Source organism: Nannospalax galili, unplaced genomic scaffold, assembly GCF_000622305.1.
Source record: "Nannospalax galili isolate Female #2095 unplaced genomic scaffold, S.galili_v1.0 scaffold578, whole genome shotgun sequence".
NCBI classification, from domain to species: Eukaryota; Metazoa; Chordata; class Mammalia; order Rodentia; family Spalacidae; genus Nannospalax; species Nannospalax galili.
The window spans coordinates 6,130,328-6,145,959 of record NW_008342282.1 but is presented as its reverse complement, the minus strand read 5'-3'; the positions used below and the strand labels follow the sequence as shown (position 1 = coordinate 6,145,959).

The 15,632-nt window shown below is 36.7% G+C and overlaps 1 protein-coding gene across 4 annotated transcripts in view; it reads right to left on the bottom strand.

The window, feature by feature from the left end:
• Nucleotides 1-5,349: 5,349 nt before the first annotated feature.
• Nudt12 (nudix hydrolase 12) overlaps nucleotides 5,350-15,632 on the bottom strand; it is a 14,483-nt gene continuing 4,200 nt past the window's right edge. For all 4 annotated transcript variants that reach the window (XM_029565886.1, XM_008838023.3, XM_029565887.1 and 1 more), the window contains exons 4-7: nucleotides 12,542-12,709; nucleotides 10,374-10,487; nucleotides 7,106-7,305; nucleotides 5,350-5,596 (exon numbers count right to left, since the gene is read on the bottom strand). In XM_029565886.1, the coding sequence (XP_029421746.1) occupies nucleotides 5,486-5,596; nucleotides 7,106-7,305; nucleotides 10,374-10,487; nucleotides 12,542-12,709 (593 nt within the window). In that variant the 3' untranslated portion in view covers nucleotides 5,350-5,485. The remainder of the gene's footprint in view (nucleotides 5,597-7,105; nucleotides 7,306-10,373; nucleotides 10,488-12,541; nucleotides 12,710-15,632) is intronic.

Here is a 15,632-nt window from a genome sequence, read left to right as displayed (position 1 = left end):
GGAGTGAGGCTGAAGTTGGACTGGTATAGTTCCCTTGAGTCTAGCAGTGGAAAGCCAGAGCATTTTTTTTTTTTTCATTCCGTGTGCTACAGTCTTTCTAACAGTCTTCTGGTAAGAAGGAAAAATGTTTCCATTAGCAGCAAAGCTTTTAAAAAACTTGAATTTTGTTATAAAATTTCATAGCTACCTCCATTATTCTGGAAAACATTATTGCAATGAGAGCTGTGAAAAGGAGAAATGCTCATTAGCTGGTGCTGTGAGTTTGCTAAGCAATAAAATGTGAACCGTGTTCTGGAAGGAATAAAGCAAAATTAACAGTGGTACTTCTACCAACGAATTATGGTATGTGGATATTCTTTAGTAAAACCAGAGTAAGGAATTTGACTGCTCACCCAGTTAACATGTCTGGATGCTTACTATTTGGTTGCAAAAAATGTCTTCCAAACAAGAATTTAGGTTGCTCATACTCATTTTTCTCATCCTGTCTTTGACTGTATTTAAACAACAAAACTTATCTGAAAATCTGTTGCACATGGTAACAACCAGCACAAGAACATTTCACCATGGATGGGGGCAAGGCCTGAGTCCCCACCCCTCCCTGAGTGACTGACAGTTACTGGTTGCTTGGGGAGGTGGTATTGCTTTCTTCAGTGTTGTAGTCACTGGTTCTTTGCTGGTGCTCCAGGAAAAAAAAAAAAACCCTCCAACCCATGATTGAGCAACCAGCTCTTAATTCAACTAGGTGGGCCACACACAAAAGGAAGATGTAAATTTGGAGGGAGACCTGATGGAAAGAAGAGGGGTGAAAAAAAAAGACCCCCACCCTTGTATTCTCTTTCAGAAGTTGCACTGACCTCTACCCTAGTGTCCTAAAAGAGCACAAAGTACAGTGCAGAAAAAGGTGACTTTTTAGTATTTATTTTCACAGGCAATTCTCTTAGTGCCTATTCAGTGACTTTTAGAAAATGCAGACATCTGGCAATATCACTATCTGATTCCAAAAAAAAAAAAAAAAAAAAAAAAAAAAACCACAGCCCAGGTCTTTCCTGCCCCATGGCATCAGAGCTTGTACTTCCCCCTTCCATCTAATGGTCTCATCTTTTCCATTCTGTTCACTCTTCACCCACAACTCTAGCTATATCTTTGATGGGGTAACTCAGTTTTGCAAATACATGAAATATGCAAGTTTTTGGTCTGTGCACGTGTGCGTGTGTGTGTGTGTGTGCATGTACATATGTGTGCATTACTAAGGATTGAACCTAGAGCCTCCACATGCTATGTGAGTGTTCCACCACTGCCTTATCCCCAGATCCTGTTTGACTTTTTGAGATAGGGCCTCACTTAGTTGCCCAGGGTGGTTTCAAAATTACTTTGGTTTCAAAATTATTTTGTAGCCCTGACAAGTCTTACATTTGTAATCCTCCTGCCTTAGCTTCCTGATAATCTAGGATTACAGGCCTGAACCATCAGGTCAGGATGTAATCTTTTGAGTCACAAATAATAAACAAGTGAAAAATTCAAAACAAAAAACTGTCCATATTAGATAAGTAACTCATAGGAATGACTTATAAAATGGACAGAATTTGGACTAATGACTTTTAACCTCATAACCAAAATCTACTGCAAACAAACTCACTGAACCATGTGTTCTTGTGACCTGGACACCTAAACTGACTTCTTGGAACCTGAATTTGCTCTTCCACTCAAATATAGTGAATGATTTGTGGGTATGCTTGAGAATTAACAAATCAAAGACAGCACATCTTTACTGCAAACAATGAAGACTGAGAAGAAGTCTTGATATTGTGTGTATGAAATGTTTTAGGACTAGGGATGAAAGGGCAGCATTGCCTGACAAGAGGGGGTTGGATCCAAGCTTGTAGTTCCCCAAAGTTGATGCTGTACAAATGGTTTTACATAAAATTATGGGTGAGGCCTGATTCAGCAGTAGAGCTCTGAGAGACATCTGAAGAATGGGTGCCTTGAGTTCAGGCCCACTTTTACAGCTAAAGTTAGGAGGTGGACTAAACAGCAGGTATAACTGTAACATGGCATGGTAATGCCACAGTAACTAAAATATATGTAGCATATTAACCTTAAACCTGAAGACTAAAAATTATTGATGACATACAAGTACATGGAAGCCCATGAGTTTGCACATTTAACCCCAAACTACAAAATTAGGACACAAAACTTTTCATTTCTTTTCTTTTTTTTCAATGCCAGGGATCAAACCTAGAGACTTGCAGGCACTACACAGTGTACTATTACTGAACCATATCACAGCATCAGATCAAAATTTTGTCATTAGCAGGAAAGGTGGTATCCCCTGTAATCTAAACATTCTAGAGGATGAAGCAGGAAGATTGACATTTTGAGGTCACTCTGGGCTATATAGAAACATCACATATCAAAAAGCAAAAGAAAAATCAAGTCTTCAAAGTATAGAATCTTTATAAAAGATTCTTGTATCTCTTCTTTATAAACATTGTTATTATAAGCAGAAGATAATGGCTAAAACTTGGTCTTCTCTATTTGTTATAGCAAACCCATGAAAACTTATTTTAAAAAACATACACAAAATAGACAGAATATATTTTAATGAATTGTTATGTTGATTTCCATTAGAATACATTCCTAGCATTTTCCCCTCAATCATTTGTTGAAATGGTTATTCTAGTTACATGTATCTTTACCTCTCAGAGGTCAAAAAATTAGGAATAATTATTTAAACACTAATTTACTTTGTGATTTTACCCAAGTATGGTAGGATTAAAACCTGAAACTAAATGCATATTTTTTTGACATTTTATATTTTTACCATGCTATCCTAAAATAAAGGGCATCTGGAATTTTACAATGTAATATTAGAAATCTTTAAGCATTAAAAGTACATTTGAAACAAAACTGAACCTCTATTTGCTATAGTTCATAATAATCAAGGAACATCATTTTAATAGTTATTCAGTCCCAATTTTATCATGTATATAAATGTTCTGCACAGGTTTTGGTTTGGTCTAAGGCTTTGTTTCTACTAAGCTTTTATTAATTACTAGAAATAGCATTCATTAATAAAATGTTATCGGAGAAAGTTATCTTATTTAATTAAATTTTAAGTACTGTATCTAAAATTTTAATTAACATTCAGTAAGCTGTCATTTTTCCTATAATCACTTCTTTCAACTTATTCTGCAAATTTGTGTGTGTGTGTGTGTGTATGTGTGTATGTGTGTGTGTGTACATGTGTGTGTACATGCAAGAGATCAAACACAGTCACTCTCCACTTTTAAAAAAAATTAAGGGGGCTGGAGAGATGGCTCAGCGGTTAAGAACACTGGTTGTTCTTGCAGAAGACCTGGGTTTGAATCCCAGCCCCCACATGGCAGCTAACAACGGTCTGTAACTCAGTCCCAGGGGATCCGACAGCCTCTTCTGACCTCTGCGGGCATTGCACGATATGGGTGCATTTACCTACATGCAGGCAATACATGCACACACATAAAATAAAAACATTAAAATTAAAAAAAATTAATAAAAATGTTTGTTGGTGTGCACACATGTATGTGAGTGCCTGTGGAGGCCAGAGAGGGTGTCAGGGATCTGGAATTACAGGTGTTGTGAGCTGCTGAAATGGGTGCTGGGAATCAAACTCTGGTCCTCTGAATGAGTGGCGAGTGATCTTTACTGCTGAAGTATCTTTCTAGTCCTCCATCTTTAAGATGAGGTCTCTCAATGAACGTGAAGCTCATAGATTCACTACATGGATTGGCTAGAGAACCCCAGGATCCTCCTTCCTCTGCCTCTCCAGAGCTGGGATTCCCGGAGCTGGGATTACAGGTGTGTACGCTGCGCACAGCTTTTCATATGGGTGCAGAGGATCTACACTCAGGTTTTCCTGCTTTCATAGCCAGCTCTTTACTTACTGAGCCATTTACACTACATCTGTTTTTGGTAATATTGGTTTTCCTCTTACAAGGAAAATACAGTCCTGAGTTAGATATGAAAATGTTACAATTATTGCATTCGCCAATTAATTAAACTTATCATTCATTTCTTTTTTTTAGTCTATAAAATGAGGGGATTGAATTACCTCTATTATGTCTAAGTTCTTTTGCAGTTTTAACAGCAGTAAAGAGGCAAAATGTGTCAATCTGTATATTTAAAAGATGATTACCTTTTAAAGCAACTTTAAAACTGTCAGGTAAAATATGTGTCTATGTTGCAAAGCTGTAAATTATAGCAATTTACTTTCTCTAGAATCTTACGGATTTAGTTCTAAGGTATACTAATCAAGGCTTCTGAGAATGAGTTGAAATGTCAAAGCAAGATATCATATTTCAGTATGATAAATACTGATGAAAATTTATATCTAATAAATATATATATATATATCCAAAAGAAATCCATCCCTCCCAAAATTAAAGCATTTTTAATTGAATATGAAACTATAACTTGAAATTTAATCTTACCTTTGAGAATTCCTTTAAAAATATTTAATTTCAGTGAAAAATTAGAGAATCTTGACTTGCCCTAACAACTTTAAGTAATATAAACAGATGTACTAGTTCTAGATTTAAGAAGAGCTGAGGGACAGCGGTTCACTCCTGCTCTTTCTTTAACTCTCTATTCATGAGTGTTCCCAGATGCTACTAGGGTCAGTGGTTAAAATGAAAACACTTAATTTTTTTTAATAAACGATTTAAAAATTTATTTATTTATTATTTTTATTTTATGTGTATAAGTGTATTGCCTGCATGCAAGTAAGTGCACCCGTGCCTTGCAATGTCTGCAGAGGTCAGAAGAAGGCATCAGATCCCCTGGAACTGGAGTTATGGACAGCTGTTAGCTGTCTTGTGGGTGCTGGGAATCAAACCCCAGTCCTCTGAAAGAGCAGTCAGTGCTCTAGCCTGCTGAGCCATCTCTCAAACCTCCTGAAAGCACTTCTTAACAGCAGTCAGATTAAAGAGTAACACTGTAACAGTGCTACTACTGGAACAATAGATCTGAAGGAAAGAGACAACTTAAGGGACCTCTACAGTAAAGAAATGACTAAATACTAATAACACAAACTCAAAGTAATTAAAGCTATTTTGATCCTCTTTGCAAATAGGGAATCTTTAAGTTGTCTTCTCTTGACAGAGGCAGTGGGATTCAGGTTTAGTCACATTTCTGGAGCATACTTCATTACAGCAGGAGGTCTCTTCATAGACATATGGTTTTATGAGATAAAATTGTGAAGCACAACAACAAAAATGTTCCAAGCTGACTCCAAATTTAAGAAAAATTGAGGCACTGTTCTAATTCATAAAACTACAAATTCTTTGATTAATGATGAAAGAGCACTTAAAATATTTTAGAAGCCCAACAAATTTTATGTTAAGAGATTTTTAAAGATCAATAAATATTTCTAATCTTGCTTGCAAAATAAGTGGTAGTTAGAATTACGTGATTCGCAAACAGAGGCAATAGAGGCTAGTTCTTTCATTCAGAGATTGGGGTTCATTCCAACCCAGTGTTTGATTAACTGATGAGCAATAGCTCGGCTTGGTGGCACAAAGAATGCTTGCTGCTTCCCTTTGGTAAGAACATCCACAACCTGAAACATACCATAATGAAATGATTAGGACTTCAATAGTCTCATACATAAATAGTATTTCAATGCTCATATAAAATACAACCAAAATGTGATGAATTATACAGTGAATAAAACTCAAAAGTAGCCTCCATACTTAACACAGATAATTTAATACGACCTTTAAATTTTTTTTTTTTTTTTTTTGTGGAAGCAAGGAACTGTACCACTGAGCTCCAACCCCAGCCCTACTGGTATTCTTTATACACTAAGTTGCCCAGGCTGACCTTCAATTAACACTGTAGCCTAAGCCAGCCTTAAACTTGCTCTGGAACCTAGGTAGGCTTTGAACTTGTGATCAGTCTGCCATGGCCTCCCAAATAGCTGGGATTACAGGCCTGCAACGTGAATTCTGGCTAAAACAGCATTTTTCAATTGTTTCAATGAGATAACGCTCCAATTTTTAAAGATGTTCCTGAGAGGCATATGAAAATAAGGTCATGAATACAAACAAAATATGTGCTCTGCATTTAACTTCAAAGTGAAGCCAACTTTTGGGTATAAGTTCTCTTTTCTAAAATTCTGAAGTAACAACCTAATTTCTTTTGGGAGAATAAAATAAAATTAATGTTATATGGGCAAAGTCATAAAGGATTCGAAGTCTTTAATACTGTATTGTTTCCTTTTCTTCTAAGCTATGCAAAACACAGGTCATTATTTATCATTCCTTTTAAGGGATGTAATTTTTAAATACAAAATATAAAACTATATATTTGCTATAAAGTTATATCATTTTTAAAAATTTTATTTATTTTTTTATTTTATGTGTATGAGTGTATTGCCTGCATGTAGGCCAGTGCACCCATGTTGTGCAATGCCCGCAGAGGGCAGAAGAGGCCATCGGATCCCCTGGAACTGGAGTTAATGGACAGTTGTTAGCTGGCATGTGGGTGCTGGGATTTGAACCTGGGTCTTCTGCAAGAACAACCAGTGTTCCAGCCCCAAGTTATATCATTTTTGTTCTTCAGTATATCTCTTTTTCTTTTTCTTTTAAAGGCAGGGTTTCATGATGTAACCCAGGCTGGCCTGGAACTCACCATGTATCCCAGGCTGCCTTTGAATTTTTGGCAATAAAAACTTCAAAGATTTCAAGCATTTTTCACTAATTTTTTTTTTAGAGCCACATGCTTTAATGTAAATGTGTAAGATTAATATCTCTTATGTTTGAACTAATGCTTAAGTACTTGAAGTTCCTAAAAGATACTATCATTGATCTGCAGGAATAGCATCTGAAATTTAAAATGGCGGAGAATCATCATTGCTAGAAGAACCTCACAGAATAAGCTCAAACAGGACACATTAGTGACCATACACTCTTTCTAAGTGGAATTATCTATTACACTGTAATCCATTCATAATGAGAGGGCTGTAGCCATTCATTCAACTTGCTGGAAATATGCTTCCTCACTGCATGCCCAAACCGATACTATCAGGGAAGAATCAATAGAAGAAGGAAATTAAATTGAACTTTACCTGTTCTCTAGTGAACCAGCGGGCATCCTCTATTTCATTCTTGTCAACTTTAATTTCTGTAGACACTGCCACAGCTAAACAACCAATCATTAAGGAGGAGGGCATTGGCCATGGCTGACAAGAGACATACTGAACATGGCCAACTTTGACTCCACTTTCCTCTTCTACTTCTCTTCGAACAGCATCTTCTATTGTTTCCCCTAATCAAAAGGGGCAAAAGAACAAGCTGCTGATGAACATGCCTGGGACACTTTGAGTTCCAAACAGCTCAAATGTCTGGAAATCACTTTGGAAAGGATGCCAATTCAAAGAATGCTAATTCTAGAGAAGAAGAAAACTTTGGTTTTAGAGTATATGACCACACACAGAGTATCAAGATGCCAACAAGAGGTGTTCAATTCTTTAAAAAAAATTTTTTTTAATTTAATAACCACATGATTAGAGGAAACATTCCTTTATATCTTTAACATATTCAATAACAATTTCCAGGGCAAAGATACATCTCTTTCAAAAGTTGCTGTAAATTTTTAGGTTCACAGTTGAAGTAATACAATTATACAATAGTGAACTGAGTATAAACCCTCTAAGACATAAAATTGAAAGAGGTTTTAACCTTTAAAAAAGATCTCCATTTAATTTTAAAATTTACTGTTTCCTACAGAAAGACTCATTTTTAATGCTACTAACACTTAGATGTTTGCACATGCATCTCTAATCTCTATGTATCTGATTCTTACTAGGCACATTTGTTTACACTCGGATCCTTGGCACCTGAGTATGGATGTAAAGTCATCAGGTAGATTTCAATGGTAATATTTATCACCTCTTAAGAGTCAAAATTTGTTACATTAAAAAGTAGTAATCACAAAATTTACAACTATCTACCACATACTCTTGGGGTAAACATTCTATATAAATCTTATGTATTATCTCACATACATATCATCATGAACTTGTCATGAACCATTATTTCATGATTTCTACAAATGGCTAGTTTCCCCCTGCCTCATTAAAATATTTTTTGTTTTGTTTTACTTTCTGTTTTTGTTTTTGAGGCAGGGTGTCATTTAGCTCAAACTGGCCTTAAACTTGCCATATAGTGAGGGCTAGCCTAGACCTGATTCTATTGATTCCACTTAGCAAATGCTATAATTATAGACATGGTACCACCATACTCACCTCTCATTTAAACCCTGAAACTTTTTAAAAATTATATTATCACTGAAAGCTTAAAAAAATCACGTAAGATGAATTCTTTCTAAGTAATTTTTTTGTGACTGATGATTACAGTATGATAAAATGGTATCTATAAGTGCTCTTAATATTTCTGATTTTTTAGAATTGCAAATGAGAATAAAAAGGTTTTAAGTAAAATTTATTTGGAAGTTTAGAGATATTTTTGTCAATTATAGTAGTACCTGGCAAACATATTTTTAAATAAACCTTTCTACTACAAGTACATTGATGTACATTGATTTTCTACACAACAATTCTTATATTTATTATAAGAAGTGCAGGGAGTGAAAATAGACTAGTGAACAATATTTGAAAAATCATAATAACAAGAGATTAGTATATAATACATAATTATAAATGTCTAAAATCAATTTTTGCAAAGGCTAAAGGCAACTGAAACAAAAAGACAGAGGACATGGGCAGCTACAGCAAAGCAAAGTGCGCTGGGTGATGAGTGCTTGTTTGATGACGCTGCTCCTTCAGTCCAGCAATGGAAACGAAAACCACAGCCACGTACTAGAAGGACAAGTCTGAAAATCCCATCCTGGGCTTAGGGGCACCTGTCTATAATATCAGTACTTGGGACACTGAGGGAAGAGATTGTCACAATCTTGGTTAGTCTTGGCTACTTAGCAAAACACTATTTACCTAACTCAGTAAAAATCTGGACTAATGCAATATTCACGTACTGCTAGTGGGGGTGTAAGTTAGCAGGAAGCCTGAGAGAGGCACTTGGCAATATTTACTAAACTTTAATGTGTTAATAAATACAGTGACAATTCTACTGTTTGTACACACCTTAAATAACTCATGCAAAAGTACATAAGGAAAAGTATAAAAATACTTATATGGTGCTGTTTCCAATAGTCAAAACTCTGAAATAAACTAAACGTCCACAGCTTAAAAATTGAATACATGCCATAATATTCATTTGTGAATTACTACTGAGCAGTTAAAAATGACCCACACTTTTAAAGGCTGCAGAGTGATTAGGAGCAAGGACTCAGGAGCCAAACTGCCTGTATCGAATCCCTTTCCTATTGCTAGTGATTTGGGGCAAGGTATTTAGTCCTTGCACCTTGGTGCCCTCATCTGTGAAAAGTGCTGTAATAGTACCCACTTTATATGGTTGTATAAGGATCACAAGATTTAAAACAGGAACAGCTTCCAGAGGAGAGTCAGGTAGTATATGTTTACTACTATAATTACCTAACACTTTAGGGTGAGAGTAAACATTATTAATCCACATATATTCATTCATTTGCTCCATGAATATTTATTAAGATCCCACTACAGGTGATGCATTTGCTCTGATGGCTTGAGATATAGAATGAATAAAAGAGAGCTACTCTCATGGGACTGACACTCTAATAAAAGCAGGCAATATATGCACACATACAAATATATCGTATAAGGTGGTGCTGATTACTGCAGGAAAAAAATCAGGCAGGATGAGTAGGACTGTGAATATAGGGTATGGAGGATAGACACTGTATTTGAGACAATCACACAGCCCTCAGAGAAGGTGACAGTTAAGCCTAGCACAGAAGGGAGGTGTAAGCCACCTAGATTCCTTGGTTAAAAGCAATGTATAACAAAGCAAATACTGAATTTTTAATAAGCAAATTATCCCACTAGTAAAATTTTGAAAATTATACAACATTTAAATTATATGATTGTAATACTGTTTAAAGTATTTGGGGGTAGGCAAAATGGATCAGCAGCTAAAGGTGCTTGTTGCCAAGCTTGATAACCTGAGTTTGAATCCTGGGATCCACATGGTGGAAGGCGAGAAAAGACTCCATAAAATTGTCCTCTCACTTTCATATGTATACCACAATACATACACACCCTACCTGCTACACACGCGTGCATGCGTGCACGCGCACGCACGCACACACACACACACACAGAGTAACATGCAATAAAAATAGTTTTAAATAATCACATTTTATAACAGGGTAATTATTAGAGAATATGTTTCAAATGCTGTCTATGTGCAATTTGAAAAATTATCCAGAAAAACGCTTACCAGGTTCAATAAATCCAGCAAGACAAGTAAACATGCCTGGGGGGAATCTCTTCTGCCTGCCTAAAAGACATTTGGTTCCATCTGGGTGGATAACCTGCATGATTACTACTGGATCTGTTAAAAAAAAATCAAATATATGAGGCAAAGGAAAAAACTTAGACTCACTGTGTGAAGACACAATATAAAGGTATATATCTCTTTTTTGGGTGTGCTTTTTGAGACAGGGTCTCCCTGCAGCCCCAGCTGGCCAGAACTTGCTATGTAAACCAGGCTGGCCTTGGTCATAGAGATTCACCTGCCTCTGCATCTGAGTGCTTCAATCCAAGTCATACACCACCAGGCCTGGCAGTAAGAGCATATTTCTTATAGGAACAAAACTCTTGTTTGTATGAGACTCCTTTTTTTTCTTACGTAGCTAATAAATATCTCAGGAAAATGCACAGACTACTGCAAGTGAAAGAAGACGATTTGCCATTACTCCTCCCAATCTTGGAACATTTTCTCTATGTTTAGGATATACTAGGCACATTCTTACTTTTTAATGAGAAAAGGGTTGAGTAGATAATATATGGACATTGAAAAAATTAAAATTTTACTATTAATTACAGTACATTTCTCTTTCCATTTCATCCCAATCCTCAATGGAATGCTTTAAAATGTGAATGTGGCTCTTTAATTAGGCTTAACTCATTAAAATAATAAAACTTAAATAACAGCTCACCTCTCTAGAAATCATTAATCCAGAAAATTCTCCTCACTAGATCATGATTGAGAGCAAAGAATTAAAGCTTTAGCAAGGAAACCAGATGTCATTAAGCCACGTTTCTCCCTGGAGCCCTCAGGTGTTGCTGAATTGATCTATTTTTTTTTCTCCCACAGTGTTAAGGGGCTGAATTATCAGATTTCTCAACCTAGCACAGAAACTAAGCAGCAAGTAGAAGAACAAAGGTGCGGGCAGACACTGAGTTGACTGGGGAGCTGACTCTCGGCTACACTGCTGTGGTGATGCTTCGAGCAGGAACTGAGCTACTGAGGGCTTTATTATCCCTGCAAATGAGGAGTCATGTCACTGGTTTTGAAGTCACATATCTCAATATAACAAATTCATATTGATTAAAGTTAAGACATGACTAATTATGTAAAATACAGTCTTTTACTAAATAGTTTTGACAGTATATAATACTGTAGTATTGATAATATTAATGGTTAAAGATTCCATAAAAAATGTAAATATTTTAGTTACTAAAAAATCCACTAAATTTTAATGGAAAAATAATCAATAGTCTTACTGTAAAGCTTACGAACTACAACAATGATTGTTCCAGCAAGATATCCCTAATGGTGTGAGAGTGGCACTTTTATTTTGGAGGTAACCAACAACTAATTGCACTTAAGCCCAATACAACAGGAGGAAATTAATGCCTGGTACTATAAACCTAGTGAAATACCCGTGACTGGAGAGGGCAAAGACCCTAGTAGAGCAGAACCTACTACTGCCATTTCCTTAAACCAATACAATTTTTATATTCTAAAAACTTATCCTTAAATTCACAGATAAGTATAGCCCTCAACCCTCATCAAAAAAGCTTCTTCTTGCAACAGATGAAGATAACAGAATCACAAACAGTCAAAAATGCAGAGAATAAGAGATGGTGGGGTGCCCATACCCAGCTGATACATCTCGAATGCAACTCTTACACCTAAGGTTTAGGAAACATCACAGGATAGGGGGAAGAAAGATGGTAAGAGCCAGAGGACCAGCTGACATCCAGACGTAGATGGGGGAAATGTCCCACCTCTAGATGAAGAACTACAGCCAATCAATGGCTGCTGAGAGAGGGAGAATCAGTTTTCTCCAGGGACAAGCTCCCTGACAGGTTATCCAATCCCAGGTGTTCAGCCCCAAACACATGTATATACAAGCACCATTAAATGAACTCAGTCGGTTGTTTATTCAGACACACACACACACACACACACACACACACACACACACACTAACTAAAGAAGAGGTCATGATATTGGGAGGCAATGAGGGAACTTTGGAGGAAAGGGAAGGGAAAAAGGAGTGAGGGGTGAACATATAAGCAGACACACATGCACGCGTGCACATGCACGTGCACACACACACACTTTTTAAAGCTTAAAAAGATAAAGAGAAGCCTTACCAACTCTTGGATAAGAAGTGTTATGGACACCTTGGAGACTAGGGCAGCCTTCCTTTAAACATACTCTTTTGTAGCCACCTTCTTCAATCTTAGTTGCACTTCCACAGGTTGGGCAGAACTTATATCGACTATGCCATGCAAGAACAGATCTGGCTTGAGCTACAATCCCTTTTAAAAAGAAGCATAAGAAGTTTTACTTCCATGAAAAATTGTAATAAGAATGTGAGTGCAATATTCTCAAGCTAAAATAAGCACATATAGTTTTCTGAATAGCTGCTTGACCAATGGCTTTAGTATTTTAAAATTTATTGCTGTTTATTTTATGTGTGTGAGAATTTTGCCTGCCATGAATCTAAGTATACATGTGCGCAATGCCTGCAGAGGTCAAAAGAGGACATCGAAACCCTTGGAACGGGAGTTACAGATGGCAGTTAGCTGCCATGTGGGTGCTGGGAACCGAACCTAGGTCCTCTGAAAGAGCAGCAAGGGCTGTTCGCTGCTAAGCTTTCTCTCTAGCTCATAGTATTAATATTTATGAGGGCCCCTTTTATCTTTTTCTTCCGTTCTTTTATCTTTTTATATTTAACACTTTATTATAATGCACTTACAAATAAGATCACACAGCTAGACTATGGTAGCCACTCAGACATGTGCCCAGATCAGTGTATTTTTCTTCCAAAACAAAGGATTTCATTTTCTAGATGACAGTTGAAAATTAGATTTAACTTGAATTTGAATAAAAAAGATAGATGTACTAAAATCTATCTTATACACCACTAGATCAGGCTTCTGTTATAGTGACTTAAAATTTGGCTATACATGATCTTAGGGTATAGAGTTTACAAATGCAATTTTATAATAGCTATTAAAAAGTGAAAACAAACATTATAAGTGAGGAGTTTGGTGGTAGAGCACTCTTTTAATATGTGTGAGGCCCTAGATTTGATCCCCTTCTCTGAAAAGGAAGAAGTGAAAAAAAAGCACTACAAAGGGCAAAGGTGTTCTGAAGTTAGGTTCTCTGTAAAGGAGTATTACTAGGAAAGCACAGATGCCAACCTCTATTCTTCTTGGTGTATTAAGCCACTGTTGGTCCATGCCACTGTGCACCATATCCTGTTTTAGTTACATACTGCACATAGTGTAAATCATATGGGACTCGTACTATTTGCAGTTAACTTCTTCAATTACCTAGATTTTAGACACACAGACTTTGGCTTCAGCCCTTACACCAGTACATCAAAAGGGTTGATCTGATCAGAAATACTGTAGTCAGGGCTGCAAGACAAGAGAAATTGTAAAGCCTGATGGCCTTGCTCTTCCTTAAATATATTATTTTTTTGCCTGGGGATTTTCAATATAAACAAAAAAAATTCAAAAACATTTAAAGTAGGATTAAAAATTATAACACTGAAATTCTAAGAACCACAGATACCATTCAATATCTGCCTATTATTTACTACAGAATAAGTAATTTAATGTATACTAGATTCTACATTCTAACAGAATCATATGAAATACACTTACTGAATATCTACTGTGTGTACACCATGTTAAAAGAAACATATAAAATTATTTATTTTATTTGACATTTCCAACAACCCCCATGAGGAAGGACAATATTACTACCCTTATTTTCTGGAAGAGGAATGGAGGCACAGAAAAATAACTGTAAGGTTATACAGTAAGTTAGTTGTTGATCTATTTCCCTATTAGTGAGATAAGAAAACAATGAGCTCATTAATAAGTTCATTTTTATCATAAAATTACTCATACAGCTCTAAATACGACTTCTATTGCTTTTGTTGATTTCTTCTGAAGCGTGGAGAATAAAACACAGCTGTACACCAGATTCTGAGGAGGAGCTAACTAACTGCCTCTGGAAGGGTTCACCTACCATACAACTGAAGGGGAAGAGAGCACTGCTCATGACACCCTCCTAATCCCATTCAATTTGCAGGACATCATAATCTGGCTTCTGTTCTCTCTAATCCACTGATGCTCCTCTTGCTGAATTCATTACAGCTTCTTAATATCTAAACCAAAGATCCTTTTTTTAAAAAAATTATTATCAATGCCTGCGGAGGACAGAAGACAATGTTGGATCCCCCGGAACTGGAGTTACAGACAGTTGTTAGCTGCCATGTGGGTGTGGGGATTCAAATGTGGGTCTTCTGCAAGGACAGTCGATGTTCTTAACTGCTGGGCCATCTCTCCAGCCCCAAAGATCCTTCTAAGACAAATCTTCTTCTTCCAAAGTACTCAACAGCCCTGGCTACTCCCTCCATTGAATATCCTGGTCTCTTGATTTCTGCAAACACCTTCTTTTTTCTTCCTTATGTCCACCGTGTCCACCACCTTTGACCACTTATGGGGGTTAAGGACTAACTCTGTGGCTTTTTCTTGCATGCTCTCAGCTGCTTAAATAATCTTAGAAGTTTCCTGGGATTTAAATATCACCTTGGAGTTGATACTTTCATGATCATCTTCAGCTCAGCTCTTGCCTCCTGAGTTCCAGATTCTAATACCTTTCTCAAAAATTTAACATGCCCCAAAGTAAACTGATTATCACTGTCTGTCCTCTTTTCCTTTCTACCCATTACTCTTTACTGTGAAGACATGATATATCTATCAAATTACTGGCCTCCTGCTGTCATTCTTGATTTTTTCCTAGCAGCTACTTTTGTTTTCCTGTGGGGCTAGAGGGATCGCTCAGTGGTTAAGAGCAGTGACTGCTCTTGAAGAGGACCCAGGTTTGGTTCCCAGCACCCCCATAGCAGCTAACAACAGTCCATAACTCAGTTCCAGGGAATCTGATACCCTCTTCCGGCCTCTGTGGGCATACAACATGAGTGCACTTACATTCATGCAGGCAAAACGCTCATACACATAAAATAAAAATAAATAAATAAAAAATAAAAAATTCTTTGGGGCAAGTAAGAACATTTGCTATTCTTCCAGAGGACCCAGGTTTGATTCCCAGTACCCATATGGCAGCTAACAACCATTGGTAACTCCACTTCCAGGTGATCCAACACCCTTTTCTGGCCTCTCTGGGTACATGCGTGGCGCACTTACATATATGCTGGCAATA